The following is a 25,905-nucleotide window of genomic DNA, read 5'->3' as shown; positions in this document are numbered from 1 at the left end:
TTTTATTTTTATTACATCAAATAAAATCAATGTATTTTTTTATTTTGAATCAAGTAAGGTTTTATATTTTTATTTTAAATTAAATATGCCTTTAAATAATTAATGATTAACTTAACTAAAATGTTATTTATCATTTTATATTACACGATGTTGATGTGATATACTAACATATAATAATTGATAATAATGTAACATATTAAGATAATGATGTGATAAGTTAATTTGACATAACAATATGATAATATGATATTTTTTTCCTTTCATATCAATATCATGTAATGACATATAGATATAGAATGATAAATAATATTTTAATTAATAATAATTAATCAATTATTAATTATAAAGGGTTTATTTGATTTAAAATAAAAATATGAAAGTTTGATTGAATATAATAAAAGAATAAATTTTTTTAATTTTTTAAAATAATATAGAAATTTTTTTTGAGTATTATGCTAATTTATTTTAATATTTTGAACATTTAATCCAACCCTCAAAATTTGAAAGTAATTATTTACTTTGGTGGAGCTGTTATTTAATTAGAAAAATAAAAAAAAGATATTAAAATTATCAAATGGATTCATGATCAAAGACAAGATTACTCTTATAAAAATAAAGTTAATTAACCATCGAATCCGCTCATCCCAGCTCGCACGAGCCAAGCCAATTTCCACGGCCGGACCAAAATAGAAAGCGAAGCGAAGATCACTGTAAGAATTTTTTTACTGATACTATTTCAACTCCCAGTTATTTGGACTTTTTACGGTGGGTTCGGTAATTCAAATCAACGCAAAGGGGCCACCCACGCCCCACCCGTCATATTGCAGACATGCATGTAGATGAAGTAGCAATTCCAACATTTCTCGTTTCTGAATGAATTTTATTTTCCATTTCTTATATAAAGATTAGATCTCCCTCTACCCTAATTTATTAAACCCTAGCTCGATCCGCAATTGCTACCGCTATCGGAGCTACCCTCTTGTTCTATCTCTTTCAGGTTGGATCCACCAATGCTCATTTATCAACCGAAGTTTCTTTTGCCAATGATTTATTCCGCTAGCTGATTGATTGATTTATGTGCAGGGGAGGAAAAGATTGAGTGATCTATAAAAATGCAGCACATTCCGGCGACGATCGAGGAACAGTTGTTCTTGAAAGCGATTAGGGAAGAAAGCTCGTGGGAGAATTTGCCCAAACGGCTTCAGGCCACTCTTAATTCTAGAGAAGAATGGCACCGAAGGTTAGTTAAAGTTTGGATTCTGCTACTTTCCTTTGTTTCACTTTTTTAACTGCACCTACAAGGATAATTTAATTTGTAGCTTTGAAGAACTTCAGTATTTTGTTTTAAGAGAGTAACTTCAGGATCGATTTGCAAAACAGAGCAGATAGTAACTGTTAGTTTTCTTCTTTGAAGAGGAAATACTTACTTCATGCTTAATATAAGATTGAGGGATTAATTGATGTTATCTCAAGGGAGTTCTGTGAAATAGTTTTATGAAATTATATGGAAAAATTGAACTGGCATTGCTCTTTTATACGCCATTGCAAGAAAGAACTTTGTAAGTAATGCAGATTGGACCTTCAGATGTTCCTATTGAGCATTGATGTTCATCTTCCGTGAATAATATTTTGTGCATAAATGATTTGGTAAAACTTTTTGATAAATCATCCAGCATTCAGGTGTCACTGAATTTGTTTTGTAATAGTCATCTGTAATTTGGCATAATTTTGTTGTTTACCCAACTATCATGCCGTGAATCGACATATGCTCATTAGGTTTTTTGAGAAATTTTTCTTTCTTGCAATGCTTAGAATAAAAAATGAATTGGTTTCGGATGCTGACAATTTTTAATCCTTTTAAGGAAAGCAATTTAATGTCCGGTATCTTTACAGCCTATTGAATATAATTGTGTTTTCAGTTTTCACTCGCTATTGCAATTTGCAAATTACATTTCATATTCCCGTTAAGCATTCTTATTATCCTGATTAGTCATTTGAATTAAATGCTCATCTCTTTGTGCGCTCTTGTGGTTAGTGTTCTATTGCTTGATCTTACCCCCTTATCTTCTTCTTTTTTTTTTCTTTTCTCATGGAACTCCATTTAGGATTATTGACCATTGTATCAAGAAAAGGCTCCAATGGAACACTTGTTTTGCTCGCAAAGTTTGCAAAGAAAGTGAATATTATGAAGAGATGATGCGTTACTTGCGAAAGAACCTAGCGGTGCGTGATAATTAGAAAGTTTTTGGAACTTTCTTTTTATTTTCCTTAATATGATTTGTTATGTAATATGTTTTCACAAAACTTTTGTTCTCGTATAATCAATATTCTTGTTTCACAATGAGTAAAGAATACTTTTTAAACTCTCAATTTGGAACTTGAATGAAAATATGTTGGTTTTTTTCCTTTTGATTTAGAAGCAGAACTATCATGGTAAGAACTGCATTTAAGAGCAGCACCAGATACGTTTCTGGTCTTGTAGAATGGCTTTCGTACATTGACTACTTGAATGCATTCTCCTGTAAAAACTATTCCCATCAGTTGCAGTTTGTACAATATGTTGAATGGCTCCCTTCCTTTTTCTCCACTGATAAATTTCTAGTGGTTCTTTGCACTTCACTTTTTAAATTTCTTAATTGCAGTTATTCCCTTATCACCTTGCGGAGTATGTTTGCCGTGTGATGAGGGTGTCTCCTTTCCGATATTACTGTGATATGATATTTGAGGTTATGAAAAATGGTAATTGCTCCCTCCTATTTGGTTTTACCCTGCAACTTCCTTTCTATGTAATGATGTGACTGATGATAGAAAAAACTTTTGGCTGAAGCTAGATGTGGTTGATTGATCTGCTGAGAAATCTCATATATTGCATTTGGCATCTCGCTAGAGCTATGCTTGTTTTGTCTTTCTGTTCTTCAAAGATTTGCATTCATATTAAGTATGTAATTGAATTATTGAATTCCATTATGGAATTGCTAATACTAAATTGCTCTAGATTGTCCTAGTTTAAAGTTGAATAAACTTCAACTTATCCAAAAAAAAATAAAATGAAATTACAATAGATTGGCAGGGTCTGCTATATTAAGTATTTCTAGGTGTATATAACAGCTAATATGCATCTAATTTTATCATGTAGTAGTGTGAATTATGTGCACAAAGACTGATCGCCAGGGTGCTAATGGGGCAAGACAATAAGATACAACATAGTGAAATCATTCTATATGGTGGTTTGATTGACCATTATCTGCTAAGTAGATGAAAATTAGTTGATAGCATGACCTGTTTGGTACAGATTTGTTGGGTGGTTGGAATTTGAAACTTATGTTGATAGAAAAAATAGTGACTGAAATCTAGACATGAACAATTGCTAGATAAAAATTGGACGCATCTTGAAATGATTGCTTGAAGAATTGAACAGCTAGAGATGATTATGTTTTCTTTAAATGCATCAAAAATGTAATTTTCTCTTTCTGCCCTTTTTGCCTCCAATTTTTGTCGTGGTAGAAAGTAGCATCAATTGCAATGATGGCTATACATTTGAGCGCATGATTTGAGGGCTCTTGAAAGATTACTGGTAATCTCAGAGAAGACATCTTCAACATCCTTGTTTGATTTGACCGAGAATTTCACATATCCAGTAAACATACCTCCTGATTCTCATATGCTTTCTTCAACCAGTAATCCAGATGTTTCTTCTGGTGCTTCTAGTACTATATTCTCTGTGCCTTATCAACAATATATGACAGTTTGGATGTAGAGTTATGCAATCTGTCAATATATATATATATATATATAATTATATTAAGTATTATAAAATTTGTCTCTAACATCTCAATCTTAATTTCTCTATTGTTTACAATTTACAATATACCTTTGACTTGTTCTTATTGAGGTTTTTATTTGATTGGTTGATCAATCCTATAGTATTGTGTATTTGCATTTATTTGCATACACAAATGTATGTGCATTTATATGCATATTTAGTGCAGCATTGACCTTTCACCAATTGTTACCGCTTTATAAATCAGTGTTGGCTACATATTAGATAGGTACTGATCATTACCAGGCATTTCTTATTGTTCACAGAGCAACCTTATGACAGCATCCCAAATTTCAGTGCCGCTGATGCCTTGAGACTTACGGGAATTGGGAGAAATGAATTTATTGATATCATGAACAAGTGCAGGTCTAAGGTAGTGGATCAGATTTTTGCTTACAAATTCATGGGTGTAACTGTGTGCTGGTGAGCACCATGGTTGCTTGTGCATGTGCTTGCTCCTTTATATATGCCTGCACAAGTGATCCAAGCCAAATACATGCACTTGTACACTGATTAATACTCATCATCATGCTTGATAACGTAGCAGTTGTAACTTGAGTAGATTGTTCTATTCTTCTGTTAGTTGCTTAATAGGCAGATTTGAACTTTGATGGTAATAGCAAGGCTAGACTGGAGAACAGAGTTGGAACTCCTTCCTTTGACAATTATGCTCATTACTCTTTACTTGAGAACAACAGAGGCAATAATAACATTATTAAAGCATTGACTTTCGGCCTGATGTAGTATAAATTAGGATTGTTTTACAAACTGGCTAAGATCTAATAGTTCCCCCTAGATTTGTTGGATGCAGATTTGTTAATAAACTTTTTATGGTCATCCTAATGAATCCATTCTAATTGAGAAAATAATTTAAGCTGCTTGTGTTTTACCATGCAAACTTTTGATGGCGTTATTTGTCCTGCATTTTGCAAACTAGATTATTTTTATGAATCCAATGAAGTACATTTGTTGTTGTCTTACCTATTATTTACTTATCTGGAGCTATTTAGAAAATTATGTGGAAGCTGAACAAGTCGATTGCAAAAGAGTTGTTACCTACCCAACCAGTGGACTTCCCAATTGAACCTTGGTGGGGAGTTTGTCTTGTTAACTTTACCCTAGAAGAGTTCAAGGTGAGGTTTCTGATGAGTCTTTGTCTTATTGTCTAAAGAGTGTCATCAGATTAACTTGATATTTTGCCCTTTTCAGACACAACTACTTGTCTTTGTTGGTCTAATCTGCAACCTAACATTTCTTTGTTGCTTTTATAGAAACTTTCAGAAGAAGAAATGGCAACAATAGATAAAATCTGCAAGGAAGAAGCTAATGCTTTTATCCTGTTTGATCCTGATGTTATAAAAGGTCTTTATCGACGGGGATTGGTCTATTTTGATGTCCCTGTCTATCCGGATGACCGGTTTAAAGGTCAGCTGTTTGCTTTTAGAATTGTTCTGCCAAAGTAGGATTTCTAAATTTGTCCATATTTACCTCTTTAGTAGAATAATTAATTTTCCAAGTGTTTGAGGTTGCAAGGTCTAAAAATATACTTTTTGCTAATTACTCAAATTTCATATGTTATTCATGTAATTAGGTACATACATGAGTATTTTTGTTGTGAATTAATATTCTCTGAAGCATGGAGTACTTGGATCTTTTGGATTTGCTGAAACATTGACCCTCTTTGACTCCCCCCCACCTGGTCCCCTTAATCAAATGCAAATTAGGAACTATCCGACTGTTTGGAACTGAAGGAGAGTGCAGCTTTGTTGAGTGACACACATTAAAGTAGGCTGTTGTATTATATTCACAAACAATTAACATCAGAACATAGACATCCCCATCACTTTTTTTTGCAATTCGGAGAATTTTCTTTCTCTGTCCTAAAGCAAAGTATCTTTTCTTCTTTGAAACTGAACTTGGTTAAGGATGATGGACTTAATGCTGTTATAGCATGTCTTTATAGTTAATGCTTTGACTACTCCATTTTCCTATTCTGTTCCATAAATACCTTTGACATTAAAATCCCTTAATATTTGGTTTTTCACAGCAGTGTTTTTGTGAGTGTTAGCTGGTGGTAATTTGGACAACGAAGTATAGTCAGCCTGATTTTTGTTGATTGATTAACCTTATCGAAAGTAAAATCCTAATACCTTTCATATTAAGAAATTCCGTAGTTTCCCCCTTCTGTTTGTTTTTTCGCATGATTTGACCAGAGACCTTGTCTGTGAAGTAAATAATTGCACCAAGAGTCCAACCAGTTGGGAGAGAAATGGAGAATCAATAGATTCCTCCTATTCAGGAGTAATTTAATCTCTTCCGAATGCAGCATATGACTCTCTGTAGTGCTGAGCTCTCCAAGCATGCTTGTGCCCCCCTTATCCTTAATCCTTACCATGGGAAGTATTTGTGAAATAAGACAAACTCCTGTGGAGAACAAAGAAAAAAGAAGATGGTGCTAAGAGATGCTCTTGTCAACTTGAAACACTCAAAAATCCTTTTCCAAACCTGCTTCCGTTTTTAGTCAAGAAATTGATAAAAAGACACAACCCATTGCATTGATCGGGGGTGTTTGTAGTGACTGGGGGTTCAAAGACCTAGAAGTGACTTATTTATCAGCCAAGCATTCTTCTTAGGGGCCTCCTTGTTGTTTTCCCTAAAAAATATATGACATTGAAAAGATATTAGTTTTCCATGCTTTCTTCTTACCTTCTTTTCTTTAGGATACTTTTATGGACTACATTATTGAATTATATTGAAATTTTAATTCTGCTTCCTGCTGCTTAAATGTGTTATGAATTGGCAAGCTGCCTGACCACTTCTGCTCGAGTCCTGTTTGTACTTGTGAGTTGAGTTATTAATACTATAGTAGTTCAGTTTCTAGGCTTGAAGGGTTCGTTTCAAACAAGGAGCAGTCTTATGAGGATCCTATTGAGGAGTAAGTTATCGTTTGATCTTGTGGTCATTTCAATGTTGTTTAGTAGCGAGCCAACTTAGATTTTTAAAGCTAGTAACTGCACTATTCAGGTTGCTATATGCGGTTTTTGTTGTTTCAAGTGAGAATGCAACTGTTGCTGAGCTGGCATCAACGTTACAAGCAGATCTTAATCAACTTCAGGCTGCTGCATCTTTTGTTTGTCGCTTGGGATGGGCAGTAAAAGTAATTGACCCGGCATCTGTGCTTCAAGAAAACACAGGTGTACCTCCCCATGGTGTCAGTCTTGCAGATGAAGAAGATGCTTCTCACCCTAGTTCAACCTCAGCAAACATGTCCACTGATAGTGAGAATGCTCAACAAGGAGATTTATGGGAGACAGAAAACTATGGGCCCCATTCTAGTGATGCTCGGGTTGCTTTTGTTGTCGATGCTAATATAACATCTTATCTTATGATGGGCTCCGTTTCACCAGGTTAGTTACCTTTTCTCTTTATATTTTTGAATGACTAGCTTAGATGTCATTCCCATTTTGAATACCCCATACATTGCTTCTGTTGGACATCATAACCATTAATGCATAATAAATTTGAGCTTGGCATACCTGCCATTTAGATATGATGATCAAATTTCTGTAAATAACAATTTGAAATGAACTAGAGTTTTGAGCATTGTATGCTTTGGTTGCTGTACACAAAATAGGCCATAGTTTTAATTAGGCATCATAGCCTGTAAAGATGTAAAGAGGTGGCCATAATATTGGGTTGCTCCTGACTGGTCTGTTTACCCTGATATTTGTCGGAGCTCTTCAGATGGAATTATGTAACTGTTATTGTCTCTTAATGTGAACCTCCCTCTTCATTTAGGTTTTGTTTGGATGCTAGAATGTAAGGCCAATTTGTCTTTTTCTATTCTTATACCTACTACATCAGTGTTCAAATACTGGTAGCATTGGCAATACTCAATGAAAACCTTTAAAGAAGAGTTTCTCTTTTATCAATTATTAGTGCATATGTAGAGTTGTATATGTGAGATAGACAGACACTTAATGTCTAGAAGAAAGAGTAAAACACATAAATTGATTCATTGTTGCAGTCCAATTGTTTTATGCACTACATGACCACATCAAGGGCCTGTTTTGCCTGCCAAAACTGTTGTAAAAGTTCTGTTAGATTGACATCATATGAATTAGCTAAGAATGTCTTTTCTCTGCTTTAAATTTTATTGTATTTGTCTATTGGTTTCTCATTGCAGATCTTAGAAGTTTTAGTTTGGAGCTTTAACTTTTAGCCCCAAGAAGCTCATTTTTAACTTTTATTAATATTAAGAAGCTGTTTTTTCAAAACCTTATTCGGCCCAACTTTAGCTTTCTAGAGTAGAAAAGTTGTTCCAAGCTAGCCCAACAGGCGCTACCTTGTTATTCCATGGTGGTGGTATCATGAGGGAGGAACATAGCCATATTATAGTCATTGTAGTTTTACATCTGCTGATGATTAGGCAGGTTCCAGTATTTCGCATAATAATTTGTTATGGTTTTGAATTTATACCATCTGTGTGTACTTACTGTTTCCTTTTCTCTGACATAATTTATATGTCCTCTTACTGGGTTTTGCAGGATTGAAATCTCATGCCGTGACATTATATGAAGCAGGGAAATTAGGTCATGCTAGCATTGCAGATCTTTGCAAAGACCTGAGCACATTAGAGGGAACAAAATTTGAGGGAGAGTTGCAGGAATTTGCAAATCATGCATTTAGTCTCCGCTGTGTCTTGGAATGTCTACTATCTGGTGGAGTTGCCAATGACACTAAAACAGTGGAAATTGCTGATAGAATGGGAGTGTCAGCTTCTGTCCATGATGAGTCCACTCTGGTAGCTGACAATTCATTGACTGATGTAGCAGAACAATCTACTAATGAAACTGGAGAAAACATTAATGATACCAATAATTTAGAAATATGTCGGGAAGGTTCTGTTGGGGATGACTCTGTACCTGAAACCATTGGTGATGATAGATCTGCTACCCTATCAAAAGATGGTAACCTCGAGAGTGAGGTTTCCAAGTCAGATCTGATTGTCCAGAATGATGATAAACTGATACAGATGGAAGGGCCTGAAATAGGAAAAGGAACTTCAAGGAGGAAAAAGAAATATCGAGTGGATATCCTTCGCTGTGAAAGCTTGGCTGCGCTGCCAAAGACAACCTTAGATCGGTTATTTCTTCGCGACTATGATATTGTTGTGTCTATGGTTCCTCTTCCTTATTCATCTGTTCTTCCTGGACCAACCGGGCCCATTAATTTTGGTCCTCCCTCTCACTCATCAATGACACCATGGATGAAATTGGTGCTATATTCAACAGTGGCTAGTGGGCCTTTATCAGTTGTTCTGATGAAAGGACAATGTCTACGCATGTTGCCTGCACCATTAGCTGGTTGTGAGAAAGCCCTTTTATGGTCTTGGGATGGTTCGACAATTGGAGGCTTAGGTGGAAAGTTTGAAGGAAATTTAGTTAAGGGAAGTGTACTTTTACACTGTTTAAATTCTCTTCTCAAATGCTCTGCTGTTATAGTGCAGCCCTTCAGCAGATATGACCTAGATGGTTCTGGCAAAGTTGTTACACTGGACATACCCTTACCCCTTAAGAACTCTGATGGCTCAGTTGCTCTTGTAGGGGATGAGCTGGGACTATGTGCGGAGGAATGTTCAAAATTGAATGATTTGTTAACTGATTTGGCTCACAAGATAGAGTTATGGACGGTTGGTTACATTCGCTTATTAAAGCTTTTTAAAGAAAGAGAATCGGATCATTTTGCCCCCAATGAGGAGAAGTATGAATGGGTTCCATTGAGTATTGAATTCGGGATGCCTCTTTTCAGCCCTAAATTATGCAATAATATTTGTGAAAGGATTGTCACATCTCGGTTACTTCAAGCAGATTCACTTACTGAGCAGCATGATTCAATGCAAAGCATACGTAAAAGGTTACGTGATGTTTGTGCAGAGTATCAAGCAACAGGTCCTGCAGCAAAACTTCTTTACCAAAAGGAGCACCAAAAGGATCATTCAAAGGAGTTATCGAAGCATCTAATGAACTATGCTAGTGGAAGATGGAATCCACTGCTAGACCCTTCTTCTCCCATTTCTGGAGCATCTAGTGAGCATCAAAGATTAAAACTTGCCAGCCGGCAGCGTTGTCGGACTGAAGTTTTGAGCTTCGATGGTAGCATTCTTAGGTCTGTTAAATCAGTCTACTCAATTTCATTTTTTCCTCTCAATTTTGTTTTCTCTTTGCAGTGTTTGCTTGTCTATTATTTATTTGTAGTGTTAAATTATATCTGCAGATCATATGCCCTAACTCCTGTATACGAAGCTGCCACAAGACCAATTGATGATTCCACCCCAGAAACTGCAACAAAAGTTGATCCCGATGAAACTGACAGCAAAGAAATAATCCTTCCTGGTGTTAATCTTCTTTTTGATGGTGCTGAGTTGCATCCCTTTGATATTGGTGCTTGCCTGCAGGCTCGCCAACCAATTTCCTTAATAGCAGAGGCAGCATCAGCCTCTACATCTTTTGCAATTAAATAGGTCTTATAGAATCTTGTATGAGAAGTGTAGATAGAATATTTGTCCGGAGACTGACCAATGGAAGTTATTGTGTACTTCATACTACACTATTCTGGTTATCTGCTCCATCTTTGAAGTCATTCTATGGATGCGAGTGAGCGATTACATCAAAGGTAAATATCAAGATTTTTTCTGATGATATGATATTTATTAGTTTCCTTGGATTCATGAATCTGTTCATTTCCTAAAAGGTATCTTTCCAATTATTTTGGATCATCAGTGTTAATAAGTAGCCACTTGGCTGCCCTTAAGACTACGACTGCTGCAGAATGCAAAGCTAATTGAGGGATTAACTTGTTACTTTGTTATATCTGTGGGTAAATTTATGGATTTAGGGATAATTTGGTATTTTACATTGTATTTAGGATCCTAGTTTTATGTTTATTTTGTGTCTAATTAATAGAATGAGGGTTGCTTGGAGTCTGTATAAATCAATGTACTCTTTCTATTGAAACATAGAATATTATGAGAGATATTTTAGCACTATTGCTATTGTGAACTCTGTGATGCAATCAACCTTAGGTGCGGCTCCTAAGGTAATGGAAATTTAGGTCTGAAGCTTAGGTTTTCTGTCCTCGTCATTGTGTGATGCAATTAATGAACCCTAGGTATGAAGCTTAGGGACTTTTGTTTATACAAATTTTCCTGTTATTTTCTCATGATTTTTAGATTATAAGGCTGCTAAAAATGCTAGCCCCGGGCTGTCCAACATGGATGAGTGAGATCCAGTGCTGATTATCTTTACTGGCATAAATGCAGATGCTCTATATTGCTTGAAGGCTGCTTCTGGATTGTTGCGGGTTAGCATTTCTTCTGAAAGAATAGGGGATACTTGTTTGTGACAAGTAGATTTGATTACTGAAATGTAACCCTTCTCTTGGTGCTTATTGGTTGCAAACAAAGATAGAAAGTCAGTTTTGCTCATGATACATATGTGGAAAAACGAGACATTTTTGGTTTACTGTATACAGTTCCAGCTTTCTGCTTAAGTTGCATAGATTTTTATTTGAAATTTTCATGCTAGCTCTTGTATGTGGAAGAGAAACCCACTGCATTGTGGGAAGAGATGAGTTACATCAAACATATTCAGGGAAATCGGGTATGCATATTTAGTGTAAAATTGCTCTCTCTCTCTTAATTCATATCGATATAAATCCCTTAATGAGGTCTTGGGGGCTGTGGTAGCGGGTTAAATGGAAAGTTGCTACAAGCGAAGCTACTTATAAACTATGGTCAAGAGAAACATACAAGGATTATGGATTTACTCAGAATACAGATAATTAATATGTTCTTGTTATGTTCGGCAGGATAAAGTTCTACACTAGTATAATTCTTTTCGTCTTTATATGCATCATCTGATTTTGTCATGTTCACTAGAAAAAATTCTCAATGTCTGAAACCGGAGGTTAAATGTCACGGATTTCTCATCAATAAAAAATAAAATAGATTTGAAATATAAATATAAATGTATTTTTACTTAACAAGTATAATTTTGAAATTGAGAATGTGAGTTAATAATAATTGGTATTAAAAGAAATCTAAATCTTTACCTATATGAACTTTATAAACATGGAAAGGAAATGTGATCTCATGATACTAGCGTATAGTTACAAAATGAATTACTAATAGAATCTCACCAAATAAAATCTTTATTGTTTGTAAAGGAGAATTTTAGGTAGGAGCATTACTTCAATTATAGTCACACATCTCATGATTCAGATTTTAGATACATGCAACTGTTTTAATTTTTATACAATAAACTATAAACAGTTTCTTATTGTGGCACTAAAGCAGTTCCTTCAAAATGCAGCAATCAACCATTAAGCCACGGTCAAAATATCTCGAAATAGAATTAAAATTTAAACTCTTCGGCCTTGGGTATCCCCCTCATCGGCCCATCCCCGAGACATAGCTGACCTTTACTTACAATGATGAAAGATATTTTTTGTAGAGTATCACCCAGGATCCAAGAAAGATCCAATCCATGAATTAAATGAATTGACATCTTAAGGAAGTTTGCAAGAACAAAACACGTGTGCGGTCACGTAAAAGTTCCTCCAGAGCCTGGCGCCTTCGTTCACGTGGCAGACCAGAAAGGGGAGCATTCCCGCTTCCGTGCCGCTCTCGAAACGGCAATCAGTATTCTCCCAAACGATTTTTGCAGAGAAATAAAAGAGTCTCACACTCACTTCAAAAGTTCCTAGTGTCGCACACTCAACCTTTCGACCTCTCTTTTTCTTTTTGCTTTGCTCTTTTTTTGATATGTGAATATTCGAATCCTTTTTTGCTTCTCTTTTGGAGTTTGGATCAACTTTGTTCTTCATTCTACGCCGTGATTCGTTTTTGTTACCAAAAGGAAAAGAAAAGAATAGAATATAGAAAGCAAAGATGCTACACTCATCATTTTTATCCGAATCAAGTTCTACCAAGTTTGCTTTGTTCACTTCCGTAGTTTCCACAAATGCAAGCCCTTCTTCCACTGGAAATTCTTCTCTTCTTCAAATGGGGTATGCTCTATCTTTTTTTTTTTCTTTTTAACTAACTTCGATTTGACTTTTATGCATGATTACTATTTCTAGAATTTGGTTGTTTGTGTTTTTTGTTTTCAAATGAAGATTTTGGAGCTAAACAGGAAAAACTTCAATCCATATTTTTGAAAAGATGGGTTCAATTTTTATAATGTCAAGTCCTTGTAAGATCAATGATGAAGATTATTGAACGGTCATCAAGTCTCAATTGGGAGAAATTATGTTTTGGTAACTTATTAAGGATACCTGGTGAAAATGGTGTGTGTTGAAATGGGATGTCTGATATATGCCTTTGTAGCTTTGAGTTTGGGTAATTTATTGACCTCTGATAGTGATACCACTAGATTGAAATGGAGTAGAAACGCATCGAGTAGCAGCGGCGGGCAAGGACGTTCAAGTAAGGCATGTCTATGCTTATAATTATGTGATAATTATCGACTTTCCTACCTGAATTTTGCATTTTTTTAAAATTGAAATATGGCTGAGTTTTTTTGGCATATTGCAAGGCAAGGGGCCGTGTCAAGCGTAGGACTACTAAAGCATATGGGCGTCAGGCACGAGAACGTGTGCTTGAGGTATTTTAATCACCTAAACTTCTTATTCTTCATTATTTTCATCCACAATATCGAAATGGGGAGTTATTTGGGAGGTGCATGCAGTTGGCCCTACTCTTCTGCTTCTCCTGCTCATGTATAATAAGTAAACTTTTATGGATGGTGCATGGTATTTGTCCAAATGTCATCTTGATATTAAATTGCAAAAAGTTTATCTTGCTGTTAGCAACTGTCTTATTTATATATCTTATGCTCACTTCTTTTGCACATGTGATACTAGTTTTGACTAAGATGCAGTATATGTAGCCTAACAATATTTCATTGATCCACACTATTGTATCCATTGTTTGTAATTCCAGGAAGAAGCCCCTGAAATGTCAGAAACCATCCCATCATTGAAAATCTTCCCAGGTCAGGCATTTCCATTCGGTGTATCAGAAGTTGATAACGGGATCAATTTTGCTATTTTTTCACAGCATGCAAATGCAGTTACACTTTGCTTATCACTTCCCCAGAGGTGACAATGCATTCCCTTTCATTTTATAAATTATTATCTTTGTGTACCTATTCTTTTGGGATAAGTTAACGTGATTCATATTTTCAAAAAAAAGAAAAAAGTTAACTTGATTCATTGCCTTCGTTTCGTCTCTGCTTAGTTAATTACAATGTGAAGTTATGTAAATTCAACATCCACTAATGTGTATTTCCTTATGTTGTTTATTTTTATTGTACATGTGCATTTGACTTTTCATGACTGGCCTTTCTTGTTTATCAAAATTGGAAAATTAGGAAGGAAAAAAAAAAAAACCATGTCCAAATATTGCATTAGTCACACAACTTCTTTTGTTGCCTACTAGCAGGCAATGGATATAAATGTTTCCTTTTCCTTTACATTTGAGGCATTTATCAATATATAGAAAGAAAGTTTCAGATTATTGTTAATATCGTTGGTGAAGAGTGATTCTTTTCAGCATAATGTATCTTAGGGGAGAGCTTGACAGGCTGGCTGGTAGCATGATTGAGTTTTCCTTGGACCCTCGTGTCAACAAAACTGGAGACATTTGGCACATATGCATTGAGGTGGTATTTCTATAATGATGTTTGAATCAATTTGTTGGTTTCTGAATTAGCATCAAGTTCTCTTATTACATTGTCTTCTCTATGTATACATTCAACAGCTGAAGCAGCTGCTTAGTTCTCTAGCCATGATGTAGTATGTTTGCACCATTGACATGACTCTCTTAATGCAGGATTTGCCGCGGAGCAATGTCCTCTACGGTTATCGCATGGATGGTCCCAAGGATTGGGACAAAGGGCATCGATTTGACAGCAGCAATGTGCTTATAGATCCTTATGCAAAGCTAGTAGAAGGTCGTCGACATTTTGGAGATCCAAAGCATAAATTATCAAAATTTCTTGGAACTTACGATTTTGATAGCTTGCCTTTTGATTGGGGAGACAACTACACTCTCCCAAACATACCTGAGGTATGGGCAGGATAGTTTGTTTTTGTACCAATTCTCCCATTGGATTGATCAGTCACTCATTTATTCTTTTCTTTGTCATATTTTGCAACTTTGCTTTGATGTGTCCTCTGAACTAAATTCATCTCTTATTTCTTATGTATGCATCCCACGCATTTATTCCAGATATGAAGTAATCCTCAAATGCTACAGCTTTCTTTACAGTCAAAGTCTTTTGAGTTTGTGTTTCATCTCTTTAATGAATATTTCCAGCAGCTCAACATCTACGACACTTGCCATTGTCTTTGCAGAAAGATCTTGTTATGTATGAAATGAATGTTCGTGCATTTACAGCTGATGAATCTAGCCGCTTGGATCCAAATCTACGTGGAACCTATGCTGGTCTGATTGAGAAGGTAATAATTTCTTGCATTACGCCCAATCACATTCTAACAATTGCCTTTTGAATAATAGATCAATTACTAGACTTAACAGTGCTTTTAGTTTGAAATTGATTATATCTAGGGCATGTATGTGTATGTATTGAATCTAACCTGTCATGACTTATAACCAACATTTGAACAATATGGGCATAGATATGAACATCGACACAAATGTAGATTTTGGTATAAGACATGGGCATTAGGGTCAGTGCATCCTGGAAGGAAGGATTTGCAATGCCTGTGGCATTTGATGCTTTCTTCCTTTAATGAAGTCCAACTTTTTGTGCAAAAAAATTATTTGTACCCAGCAATCTTACCAAAGATAATCTATGCACAAAGAAGCATGGGAGTTATCAAGGAAAATGCAGCAAAATATTATGTTGTTATCTTTTGAGAACTGGCATGTGCTATACTTATCCATACTATCGTCAATATGCTAAAGGAAATTTTTCTCAAGTCACTCTTTTGTTTTTAACGGAAGCAATAGTCTACTGAAGTGACTATTGGAAGCATTAGTCACATATTTTGGTCTGTAGAAAAAGTGATTATTGGACTCTTTTCATGTATTACATATATCTGATAATTTCTTTTTTAAAATATTTTTAAAGATCCCACATCTTCTAGAACTTGGAATCAATGCAGTGGAGTTGCTGCCTATCTTTGAGTTTGACGAGTTTGAGTTTCAGAGACGCCCCAATCCCAGAGATCACATGGTAACTAGAATTTTTGCTTTATCTGCTTTATCATTTTAATGTTTAATGTATCATACAAGCAAATGCAGTTGGTTTTTTCTTTTAAAGAAAAAAATGTTGACTTCTTCTTTTTGGTCTTGGAACGTATATAATGTGACCATTTTGGTGAATGCTCCACTGCTCTTTTTTAGTGTTGCTCATTTTTGTTCATCATTTATAAATCAGTATATATTTTTCACTGAACTGAACTTAGAAACTTGTAGGTACTATTCATAGTTTTGAAGTAGTTGATACCAATTTGTGGATTGTGTTCTTAGGATTCCTACTACTCGATGAAATGTCAATTGCCAAGCCCTTTAATAACAGATTTTAGCAGTGTGTTCACAGAAATTCCCACATAACAATCCCTTCCACTTGGATATCCAAAAAATTTATATTATTGGGAAATACTCAGTCCTGACTAAACCAAATATCTGATTGATTTTCTTGGACCAAGTTCTTTTAGGGTACTCTTGTTGGTGACTGAAATTAAATGTGTTCAAATTTTGACTGGAACTCTTTGAAAGCCATAAGTGTTGCTGGGGTGCAAGGTCTTCTTAACAACAAGGCTTTTTCCTTTTTTCTTTTAATGCTTTTTGATTTCCCTTGTGCATTTGTATTGCTGTATTAGAGCAAGTTAATAGTGGTTAGTTGGTTACATTTATCTCACCTACTCTGTTACTATAGCCCCAATAAAAACTAACTTAAAAATGCAGTTATATATGTAAGTTGAATGGTGGGTGATTCTGCTGTTTGGATATATTTCTTTGTGCTTTAATTTGCAGTGAAAATTTAAGAATACTGAAACTCCTGTTTATTCCTTTTCTGAGATCAATACATGGGGTTACTCAACAATAAATTTCTTTGCTCCTATGAGTCGTTATACTAGTGGTGGTGGAGGAGCTGTTAGTGCTTCTTGGGAGTTCAAAGAAATGGTTAAAGCCTTCCATGGGGCTGGAATTGAGGTAAATTTCTTTTGTGCCTATGGTTAGTAAAGTACATAATTTATAGTTGGTGGTAATTTCATTCTTGTTGTTTCATTGGAAGTATGAAATATGCATTTTGTAGTGTTGGTTAAGCTTTTTTATTTTTGTAGGTCATCTTGGATGTCGTCTACAATCACACCAATGAAGCTGATGACGAACATCCTTATACCACTTCATTTCGTGGCATAGACAATAAGGTGAAATTTTTTTCACTTTTCAAAAAAAAAAAAAAAAAGGAAGGTGAAATTTTTTTCATTTTTCCCCGACATGATGATTAGGTGTTTTGGCTCTTCGGTTTTATAAATCATTTTCCTCAGTCTTAGATGTCTGATTGATGTAATATATTCCCCTCACAGACATTCTCATTGATACTACTTCATTTGCAGGTTTATTACATGGTGGACTTAAACAACAAAGGCCAACTGCTAAACTTCTCTGGCTGTGGTAATTCAAGTGCTCGACTTGGCTCTTTTTTCCTATCTTTCTAAGGAATTTATTCAATTATTTTTTTCTAAATGTACAACAGTTAACTCTCACGACTGTCTTAGCTAACAAATTTATTCCCTTTTAGATATGTAAAAGTAACTCATTGCAAGTCTCTGGTTATCATATTGTGATTATTTTGTTTGATAACTTGCTTCTCAGAACCTTATATTTTCTCTTTTCAGGTTTTACATAGCTGTTCACATGATTTCTGCCTGCCTTGATAATTAGATTATAAAGATATCTCCATCTTTCATCACTGGAATTTAGGAAGAAACTAAAAATTGAATCTGCATAGATATATGAAACAACTGGGGAGTAACTTAGTAGGAAGTAGCAGTGGTACGAGACAGTTGTTTGCCAATATGTGCCCTCACTTTTTATATAGAGATTGAGTTGCTACTGTAATTAGGTCTAGTTAAGAATTTAGCATCTTTCTTTCAACTTTCAATGTTTTATGCTTCTGATCTCTTGTCTTGATACCAGTGAAGTCAAGATCTTGCATCTTGGATAAGTATTGTGCTGAAATCTGACCTGGGCATGACTTTTGAATCTGTCTTCTCTATGATAAAGATTTAAATTTTCTCAGTACTGGTTTTTCTGATCACATGAGTTGATGCCTTTGAAGTTTTGAAATTCATCTTGCATAAGTATTGTGATTTGGCTCAGGCGTGAGTCTTGAATCTATCTTCCTGTTTCTGGTACTTTTGATCTTGAGTTGGTGGCTGTGAAGTTTAGAAATTTGTCTTACATAAGTAGTTTAGAGAGTGTGAAACAGGCTGAATTTTGAATCTATCTTCTACATGACAAAGATTCAGAATTTCAACTATCATATATGAAGCTCTTTCAGATGCAATATTTGATGTTCTTCAGGGAATACATTAAACTGCAATCATCCTGTTGTCATGGAACTCATACTTGACAGCTTAAAACACTGGTATGGACACAAATCCCATCAAAACTCATGGCTTTTGCTGCTAACAATATGGAATTTTCTTTTCACTCTGAAAAGAATTTGAAAATGTTTGGTAAATTGTAAATCCTGCTTTTTGATTGTTTTGTATACAAATAATTTGAGATGTAGTACTGCTTTGTTTTTGCTGTTGATAGGATTAATAACTCAAGAAACTTTACGCAGGCTTCACGTATAAAACAGTTATATGAAGTTCAACTTGAGGCAAAACAGAAAAACTCAGCTGAATTATGAAACACTGTTGATAACTTGGATAATCTGGATTTAAGTTAGCCAACATACTTATTACACCTGGAGCATAATGTTCCACATATCATTTATGTTACTTATGTGTGTATATTATTTTTCAACCATAAAGTTGAAGTTGACATTCGTCTTATTAAAATGCTCTTTTTCAAGAGTTTCTTGCTGGATGCCAAAAATAGCTAATATTTGGAGAAATCAACAAGTTTTTATTGATCGACATGTTTTTTATTCTTTGCTGTTACCAAATGTAGGGTTGTCGAATATCACATAGATGGATTCCGATTTGACCTTGCTAGTGTGCTTTGTCGAGGAACAGATGGTTCTCCGCTAAATGCTCCTCCACTTATTAGGGTATGTCATTTAAATGCTTTTTGACTATTGATTGTCTGAATGCAGCATATGCTTCTTATGAAAGTACGGAGATTTAAAGACCCTTTTGACATAACATGGTAGAATATCTAGATAAAAAACCGTTAGAGTTTAACAGCCAGAACTATTGAGGAAATTGTTGATTAGTTTATCTCCTATGCTAAATTATTATCACTAACGCACTGCTGGTTATTTGTGCTAATGTGTTGAAGTTTCTCTTAGAAAAGAGGACAAGCATTCCTTTTCTTTTTTTGAAGTACAAGCTTGACTCCATTTCTTCTGAGATGTTAATTTGAATTATTTTGTAAATTGAGTTTCCAAAATAAATGTGTCATTGGTTGTATAGTTGGCTTACATTCAAAAGCAATGTTGCTTCAGTTGAACTCCCAATTTGTTTGCTTCTTAAGAATTTTGACCTCCACCTTTTTGATGGGGAGTGCTTTGAAAAATCTTAAGTTGCATATTGTTGTTGTCACTTGTTGTCTCATTCTGTCAATGAACCAGGCAATTGCCAAAGATGCTATCCTATCAAGGTGCAAAATTATTGCTGAACCTTGGGATTGTGGAGGACTCTATCTTGTTGGCAGTTTTCCTAATTGGGACAGGTAATTTGTTTCAAAAATATTTGTATTTAATTCTGTTTCTTTAAGGAACTAGACTGTTTAGAGCTTGCAAAGGCCAGCCATTAGTTGAGAGCACTTCTTTGCCATTTCATTTTCAAATAATCCATAACCTTATTCTGGTTGCAGTCGTTGTTACCTGAAAAAATGTGACACTAACATCCGTAGTGAGCAGTAAATCTAGTTGTGGAAACCTCAAGTGAGGTTTCTGTTACTTTTGAAACCTTAAGAAAGATACATATGATTTGATTTTTGGCATTTTCTCTACTTTCTTATGCCTTTATAAGATTTCTTAATTATTTGCTATTGTGGATGCAGCGAGGACAGCATCGCCTGTTTTCTTTTCTAATTTACAACTTAATTTTCTTGATTACAATACCTCAAATAAAAATATTTTGAAAAGATTAATATTATTGGCCTGCAGTTCTTGGTTTTACATGTCTGGAGTCACCGCTAAGTATTTCCTGCTAGCATGATTTTTTGATTAATCAGATGTCTTTATTTTTGGCTTTCTACTTTAAGCAAATTCTTTCTGGAAAACTTTCTGTTCTAAGAACAGAGGGCATCTTTCCTCTAACACTTAAAAAATTTCTATTGTGCAGGTGGGCTGAGTGGAATGGAAAGTACCGTGATGATTTAAGAAGATTTATAAAGGTAACCCCATATGTAACAAATATTTAATTAGATGAGTCTACAAGTAATTCACATTGGTATGGATGTGGCTTCAGACTGAACATGGAGGTAATGGAAAACTAAGAGAAGATTGACTCATAGATTGTGATTGAGAGGGATCTTCCGCTCTCACCTAAAAGATTGAGTGATTGGCTATGCTTAAAACTTAAAAGTATTTTAGCTATATTAAGTTTACGTTGGTGATATCACAGAAGCAGTGCTATTTGGAATATGGTGATCTCTATTAGGAATCTAATTATGAACTTCCCTTAACTTAGGGTGATCCTGGTATGAAAGGAGCATTTGCAACTCGTGTCGCTGGATCTGCTGACCTCTACAGGGTAAGTGTCAGTTGTCATGAAATTGATGATTGTAAATTAGCAATGTGAGTGTCAGATATCTGATGAAAATCATAGTTGTGTAGCTAATATATGTGTTTTCCATTCTCTAATTCTCATGTAAAAATTAATAATTACAAAGTTGGATCATGTAGATGAAAAATGCTAAGCAGTACCCATAGCCACAATTTGTTAGTAAATTTTCAATTTTTGAAGCTGATGTTGAACACTTTGGTCTTGGTCAATATCTTTACAACAAATTAATGCGGGACAAACGCAAATTGCTTGAAGAATTAAATTATTTAGGATGTTCTATTAAATTACTTTTTGCTTTTATATGAGCTCTATTCTAATTGGTAGTACTTAGTTAATTAACAGGTCATATTTGGTGTTTTGTCTTTGTATTAGTTTTTAGTATGTTGTATTTTTTTAGCTGTAGATGTAAATGCTACTGTTATAGACTATTTGAAAGTCATCTGTTTACTTTCACCTTCTTCTACCTTTCATTGTTGTAAATCATATTTTTGGCTCATTCTACAGATAAACAAACGCAAGCCTTATCATAGCATTAATTTTGTCATTGCACATGATGGGTTCACTCTCTACGATCTTGTTTCATACAATTTAAAGGTATATCAATGTTCAGGTTACTGATTTAAATTTAAGTGGTTCCCAGAGAATGCAGTATTTCAAGTTATTGTTGTTTTGACAGCAAGTTATTGTTGTTTTGACAGCACAATGAAGCCAATGGAGAAGGTGGAAATGATGGAAGTAATGACAATTTTAGCTGGAATTGTGGCTTCGAAGGCATGTAAAAAGTTCTTTTTTCTTTGAAAATGTTAGCTAATCTTTGTTTATGCATGTGATAGCTTTGGATTATCTATGAGCATAAAGCTTATATTGAGTAACACTAGTATTATGCCATTAATAGTAAGCACCTTGCTCATTGATGTATAAAATTATCAGTCATTGATATATTTTTGGATTAAAGAGCAAAGATAAAACTCTATAGCCTTGAACAAGGATTAGTTCCTTTTAAGAATTTGCTTCTCATGATATGGTTCTAGTATTTAATTCACCTATCCACTGCTTCATGAGATTTGAACATCATTTCTGTGATGTCTTGAAGATTTAATTAATGTTAAATTGTTGCATCATCTTTGCTTTCATTTTTAATTTTCCATTCATGGGTGCCTAGGCCTAAAAGCCTTGTTCATGAATCGTTCAGATTGTGACAAATAAACTATTATAGTCAGCTGATCCCATTATTTGCCTGGTGAGCATCTTTAAATGCTTAGAATGTCTAAAACTGTAGTTACAAATCTCATATTAACAAGATTTTCTTCATTAACCAGTACAAGGAATTTAATAGTGATCTTTTGTGGGCACACTGCTCTGTCTGCTTATTTATAATAGCAGAAGAAGGGCAAACAACCCAACTTGTCTTGTTAGCTTCTACTGGTTATACACGAATCAGTGTATTATACATCATCACTCATATTCGTATTGTCCTTGAAAACTTATGTTCGTTCAACGTTTTCCTTTCATAATTTTCTCATGGTTTGGATCTCCAGTTCTAGAACTATGGTGTTCTGTACAAGAATATGTTAAATGAGGTATTATTTTATAAAAATTTTGTTCCATTACTAAATCCTCATTTTCTGTATTTATTGGATAGGAGAAACTGACAATGCTGATATTAAAGCCTTGCGCTTCCGGCAAATGAAAAACTTTCATTTGGCACTGATGATATCACAGGTAAAGATATTGGAAAGCCATTTTGTGCATCATATGCCCGATAGTATTTTTTTAAAAAAAAAAATTTGACTTGTTAAGAGCCCAAAGAGCAACACCTTTTTCAGTTTGTATGAAGCAGGGTTAAACTCTTTTAAACTAATGATATTACAGATTTCCTGAAGTTTCGGTTATCTTTCTTTTATTCTTTTTTATGTTCTAGCTAACGATAGCACGTCTTCCTCAATGCTAATAGTCAGCAAAGAGTTCCAAGACTTGTCCTCTTCAACTCCCCCTCTCTCTGTTTAATCACGGTCTATCCATTTAGGGCTAAAGCTCTGTTGATTTATGCTGTTGAATTTCAATTGTTTGCTTTATGATGCCACTTGACTTGTGAAAAATGTTAGTATAATCTTTGAGTGCATTGTAATCAGGGAACACCATTGATGCTAATGGGTGATGAATATGGGCATACACGATATGGGAATAACAACAGTTATGGGCATGATACTGCTATTAATAATTTCCAATGGCAGCAGGTAAGTTTTTATCAGATTTTTGACAACTTTAATCCATATAGTAATTTGTTGATGATATTCTTTCTGTTAAAACAGTTAGATGCAAGGAAGAGTGATCACTTTAGGTTTTTCTCAGAGGTGATAAAATTTCGGCGAACACATCAAGTATTTCGTCATGAAAATTTTCTCAGCAAAGTACATCTCTTTACACCTGTCTTGAAGAAACTATGTTGTGCGTTTACTTTCTCTGGAGCTAAAGCAGTGCTTTTCTCTGTGCAGGGTGATGTGACATGGCATGAAGATAACTGGGACAATCCTGACAGCAAATTCCTTGCATTTACGTAAGTCATTACATGATTCTTCATAGGTTGTTGATATTCCTTAAATCAATCTTGCTTTCAGTATTGTGATCCCTTTGCTATACAGTATCTTTCTTGTTATATTCACTTTTGGCTTCTTTGAATGGATTATACTGTTGGAAACCAAAATTTTTGTTACTTTATCATGTGGTTATATAAATCCCGTGTTCAGAAATTCTTGGATGCGATTGGTGTTGTTTTAATTTAAATAAGGGCTTGTTCCATTGTGCCTGTTTTGCTTTCATGTCTGTGCGTGCTTGATCTATTTTATTCTTAGTTTTTACACATCATACCAATGCATTTCCCATGAGCTCTTCTGCTAAATTAATTTATTTTGCAGACTTCATGACAACAGTGGTGGAGATATCTATCTGGCATTCAATGCTCATGACTATTGTGTTAAAGTTTCTATCCCTCCACCACCACAAAGGAGGCAGTGGTGCCGTGTGGTTAGTTTTATGTTTTATTTCTTCTATCCCTGTTTGTCGTAGAACTGCTGATGTTTCCTCGCTTCTATTTGACTGGGCACTCTTTAGATATCTATGATCCACAAATGCAGTTTCAATGGCTACTTCTGTATCCCTCATAAACAATAAACATGCCATTCACGTATTGAATTTATCTGTTTGTCATTCAGTGTGTCTTATTTTGTTGCTAAAGCATTTTAACAGATGTCACATTTAAAGTACCATATTTTGTTTTCTAAGCCAGGTCCATATTAGAATTAACTGATGTTTATTCCCTTTTTCTGCATGAATTGCATTGTTGATCATTATACCAATAAGTTGCACAATTTTATTCACATCGCACTGTAGTAATTATTTTTTATTCATTTAGTGCATTATCACCCTGAATTTTATTATTATTATTATTATTATTATTCAAGTCTTTGGAGATAAATGAAAACAAGATCTCACTCGATGCTGCCTCTGATGCTTTGAACCTGATTGACTACTTTTAAAAACTAAAGTCATGCTTATTGAGTATTCTGCGCTAGTTCTAAACGTGTTATTCCTGCTGATTCTTTTGTCCAAAAAACAACTTATCCACACGAGTAACTTTGGGGTTTAGGAAGGTATTGACGTTCATTGGAAATGAAGATTTTATTAGAACTATTATTCCAACAATGAGTTGATTATGTATTTATGAGTAAGTGGATTTTTATAGAGTTATACACATCTGCTTGGATTAATGGTTTGATTGGTGTTACTGTTGATTTTGCATCTGTCTTGTGTTAGTCATAGTAAATAACTTAAATCCGAATATGAGGTCACTAATCCTTTATTAAAATTTGCAGGTGGACACCAATCTTGCCTCTGCTAATGACTTTGTCTGTGAAGGAGTCCCTGGAATCGGGAGCACCTACGACGTGGCCCCATACTCTTCCATTCTTCTTGAAGCCAAACTATGAGCTGACCACAGCAAGCTGATCAAAGAGATCATAGTTTTAATCAGAGACGGATCTTTAATGGGGGCAGTGATGCCATGAAAGAGATGGTCGTATCTGTTATATGTGTACCCGAGGCTTGCTCTTCTTCTTATATAATGTGAAACAAATTATGTTTACAATTAGCATTGTGCAAAGCGCAACAAACATAGTTGAAAACTACAATAAAACCCACATTTTGTGACTAAACCCAACCTAAAAGCTGTGGAAACATCAGGGTGTGGATTTGATTAGTGAGAATGCAAATGTTTTTCTTGTCCCATTTTTCAATTTAGATGTATCCGCCACAACTTAAAAGGACTATATTGAACAAGAATAACTTGTAACGTACAGCTGTATTTGTGTCAATGACTGCAGATTTCAGGCCTCATCGCCATGATTGATGCTAATTTCTTTGCATTTCCTGGACTATTGACAAAGGCAATATCTCTAGTAATTTCCTTTTAAAAGCTTAGGTCATATATAAAAAGCTGAAAAGCATTTCAGAAATGTAGACTTAAGTTTATTGTCATGAAACAAGATTCGGTACGACATTACAGTTCACCTTCAGCCTTTTTTCGAGACAAAAAGGCTTACTTTAGCAGTAACAACCTATCATCATTTAATCCAAAAATGCCAATATTTGTTAGCATCTTATTTAATAACTCAATTATTGAAAGGAATCCTCATCATGTGCTAAAGCTGCTATAACCTCCATTCTTAAGGTTGTTGTTGTAGTTTAAAGTACCATAATCAATTGCAAAGCATTTGATTGGATTGAATTGAAATGAAAAGGGGAGAAGAACAAGGAGTTATATATATAAATTTAGTTGAAAAGTTTGGAAGAAACCAAAAATGGGTTGGTGGGGTTAAGAAAAGGGGAGGTTCCACGGTCCTTATCATGTGTTGGCGAAGATCTTTTGAGCAATGACAGTTGGACGGAGACCGACATTTTAAGGACTAATCAGTGGTGATTGTGATGGTGATGCTCCCACATACCCCCCCTTTCACAATCTCGCTGCCTCGAAAGCAATTTCACCTTGGACTTACTTCACGTACATTTATGTTGACCACACCGAA

The 25,905-nt window shown here is 34.8% G+C and overlaps 2 protein-coding genes across 7 annotated transcripts; both read left to right on the top strand.

Moving 5' to 3' along the window:
* The first annotated feature begins 809 nt into the window (after positions 1–809).
* LOC18592106 (FAM91 carboxy-terminus protein) lies at positions 810–11,371 on the top strand. Of its 2 annotated transcripts, XM_088809143.1 has the most exons (12): positions 810–997; positions 1,084–1,240; positions 2,106–2,223; positions 2,643–2,739; positions 4,087–4,193; positions 4,831–4,953; positions 5,092–5,245; positions 6,695–6,755; positions 6,845–7,227; positions 8,368–9,988; positions 10,097–10,495; positions 11,142–11,371. In XM_088809143.1, the coding sequence occupies exons 2-11, from the start codon at positions 1,113–1,115 to the stop codon at positions 10,341–10,343; spliced, it is 3,039 nt and encodes a 1,012-aa protein (XP_088665269.1). In that variant the 5' UTR covers positions 810–997; positions 1,084–1,112; the 3' UTR covers positions 10,344–10,495; positions 11,142–11,371. The 2 variants fall into 2 exon arrangements, with proteins under 2 accessions (XP_088665269.1, XP_088665270.1); XM_088809144.1 differs by lacking the exons at positions 810–997; positions 1,084–1,240; positions 2,106–2,223; positions 2,643–2,739 and having other exon boundaries at positions 4,823–4,953.
* Positions 11,372–12,435: 1,064 nt separating this feature from the next.
* On the top strand, positions 12,436–25,235 carry ISA3 (isoamylase 3). 5 transcript variants are annotated; one of them, XM_088809088.1, is made up of 24 exons: positions 12,437–12,889; positions 13,255–13,312; positions 13,417–13,485; positions 13,824–13,981; positions 14,436–14,544; positions 14,715–14,951; positions 15,239–15,343; positions 15,979–16,083; positions 16,932–17,066; positions 17,198–17,284; positions 17,474–17,531; positions 18,444–18,507; positions 19,041–19,140; positions 19,663–19,763; positions 20,381–20,432; positions 20,729–20,791; positions 21,329–21,418; positions 21,523–21,595; positions 22,467–22,546; positions 22,957–23,061; positions 23,137–23,235; positions 23,320–23,381; positions 23,740–23,848; positions 24,697–25,235. In XM_088809088.1, exons 1-24 carry the CDS (start codon positions 12,771–12,773, stop codon positions 24,808–24,810), a joined length of 2,352 nt encoding a protein of 783 aa, XP_088665214.1. In that variant the 5' UTR covers positions 12,437–12,770; the 3' UTR covers positions 24,811–25,235. The 5 variants fall into 5 exon arrangements, with proteins under 5 accessions (XP_017981242.1, XP_088665213.1, XP_088665214.1 ...); XM_007018635.3 differs by having other exon boundaries at positions 12,438–12,889; positions 14,451–14,544; XM_018125753.2 differs by having other exon boundaries at positions 12,436–12,889; positions 14,451–14,544; positions 22,957–23,235.
* The last annotated feature ends 670 nt before the right edge of the window (positions 25,236–25,905 follow it).

Source organism: Theobroma cacao, chromosome 8 (assembly GCF_053813885.1).
Source record: "Theobroma cacao isolate CCN51 chromosome 8, ASM5381388v1, whole genome shotgun sequence".
Lineage (NCBI taxonomy): Eukaryota > Viridiplantae > Streptophyta > Magnoliopsida > Malvales > Malvaceae > Theobroma > Theobroma cacao.
This window is presented reverse-complemented; position numbering and strand designations above follow the sequence as displayed.

What these genes read in the sequence shown, in the direction of transcription:
- ISA3 (XM_088809087.1), top strand. Translation starts at nt 12,771, where the DNA reads ATGCTACACTCATCATTTTTATCCGAATCAAGTTCTACCAAGTTTGCT. An exon ending in TGCTTATCACTTCCCCAGAG is followed by an intron (nt 13,982 to 14,435) that starts GTGACAATGCAT and finishes GATTCTTTTCAG; the next exon opens with CATAATGTATCTTAGGGGAG. An exon ending in GGAGGCAGTGGTGCCGTGTG is followed by an intron (nt 23,849 to 24,696) that starts GTTAGTTTTATG and finishes TAAAATTTGCAG; the next exon opens with GTGGACACCAATCTTGCCTC.
- LOC18592106 (XM_088809143.1), top strand. Translation starts at nt 1,113, where the DNA reads ATGCAGCACATTCCGGCGACGATCGAGGAACAGTTGTTCTTGAAAGCG. An exon ending in TTACCCTAGAAGAGTTCAAG is followed by an intron (nt 4,954 to 5,091) that starts GTGAGGTTTCTG and finishes TTGCTTTTATAG; the next exon opens with AAACTTTCAGAAGAAGAAAT. An exon ending in TTCGATGGTAGCATTCTTAG is followed by an intron (nt 9,989 to 10,096) that starts GTCTGTTAAATC and finishes TTATATCTGCAG; the next exon opens with ATCATATGCCCTAACTCCTG.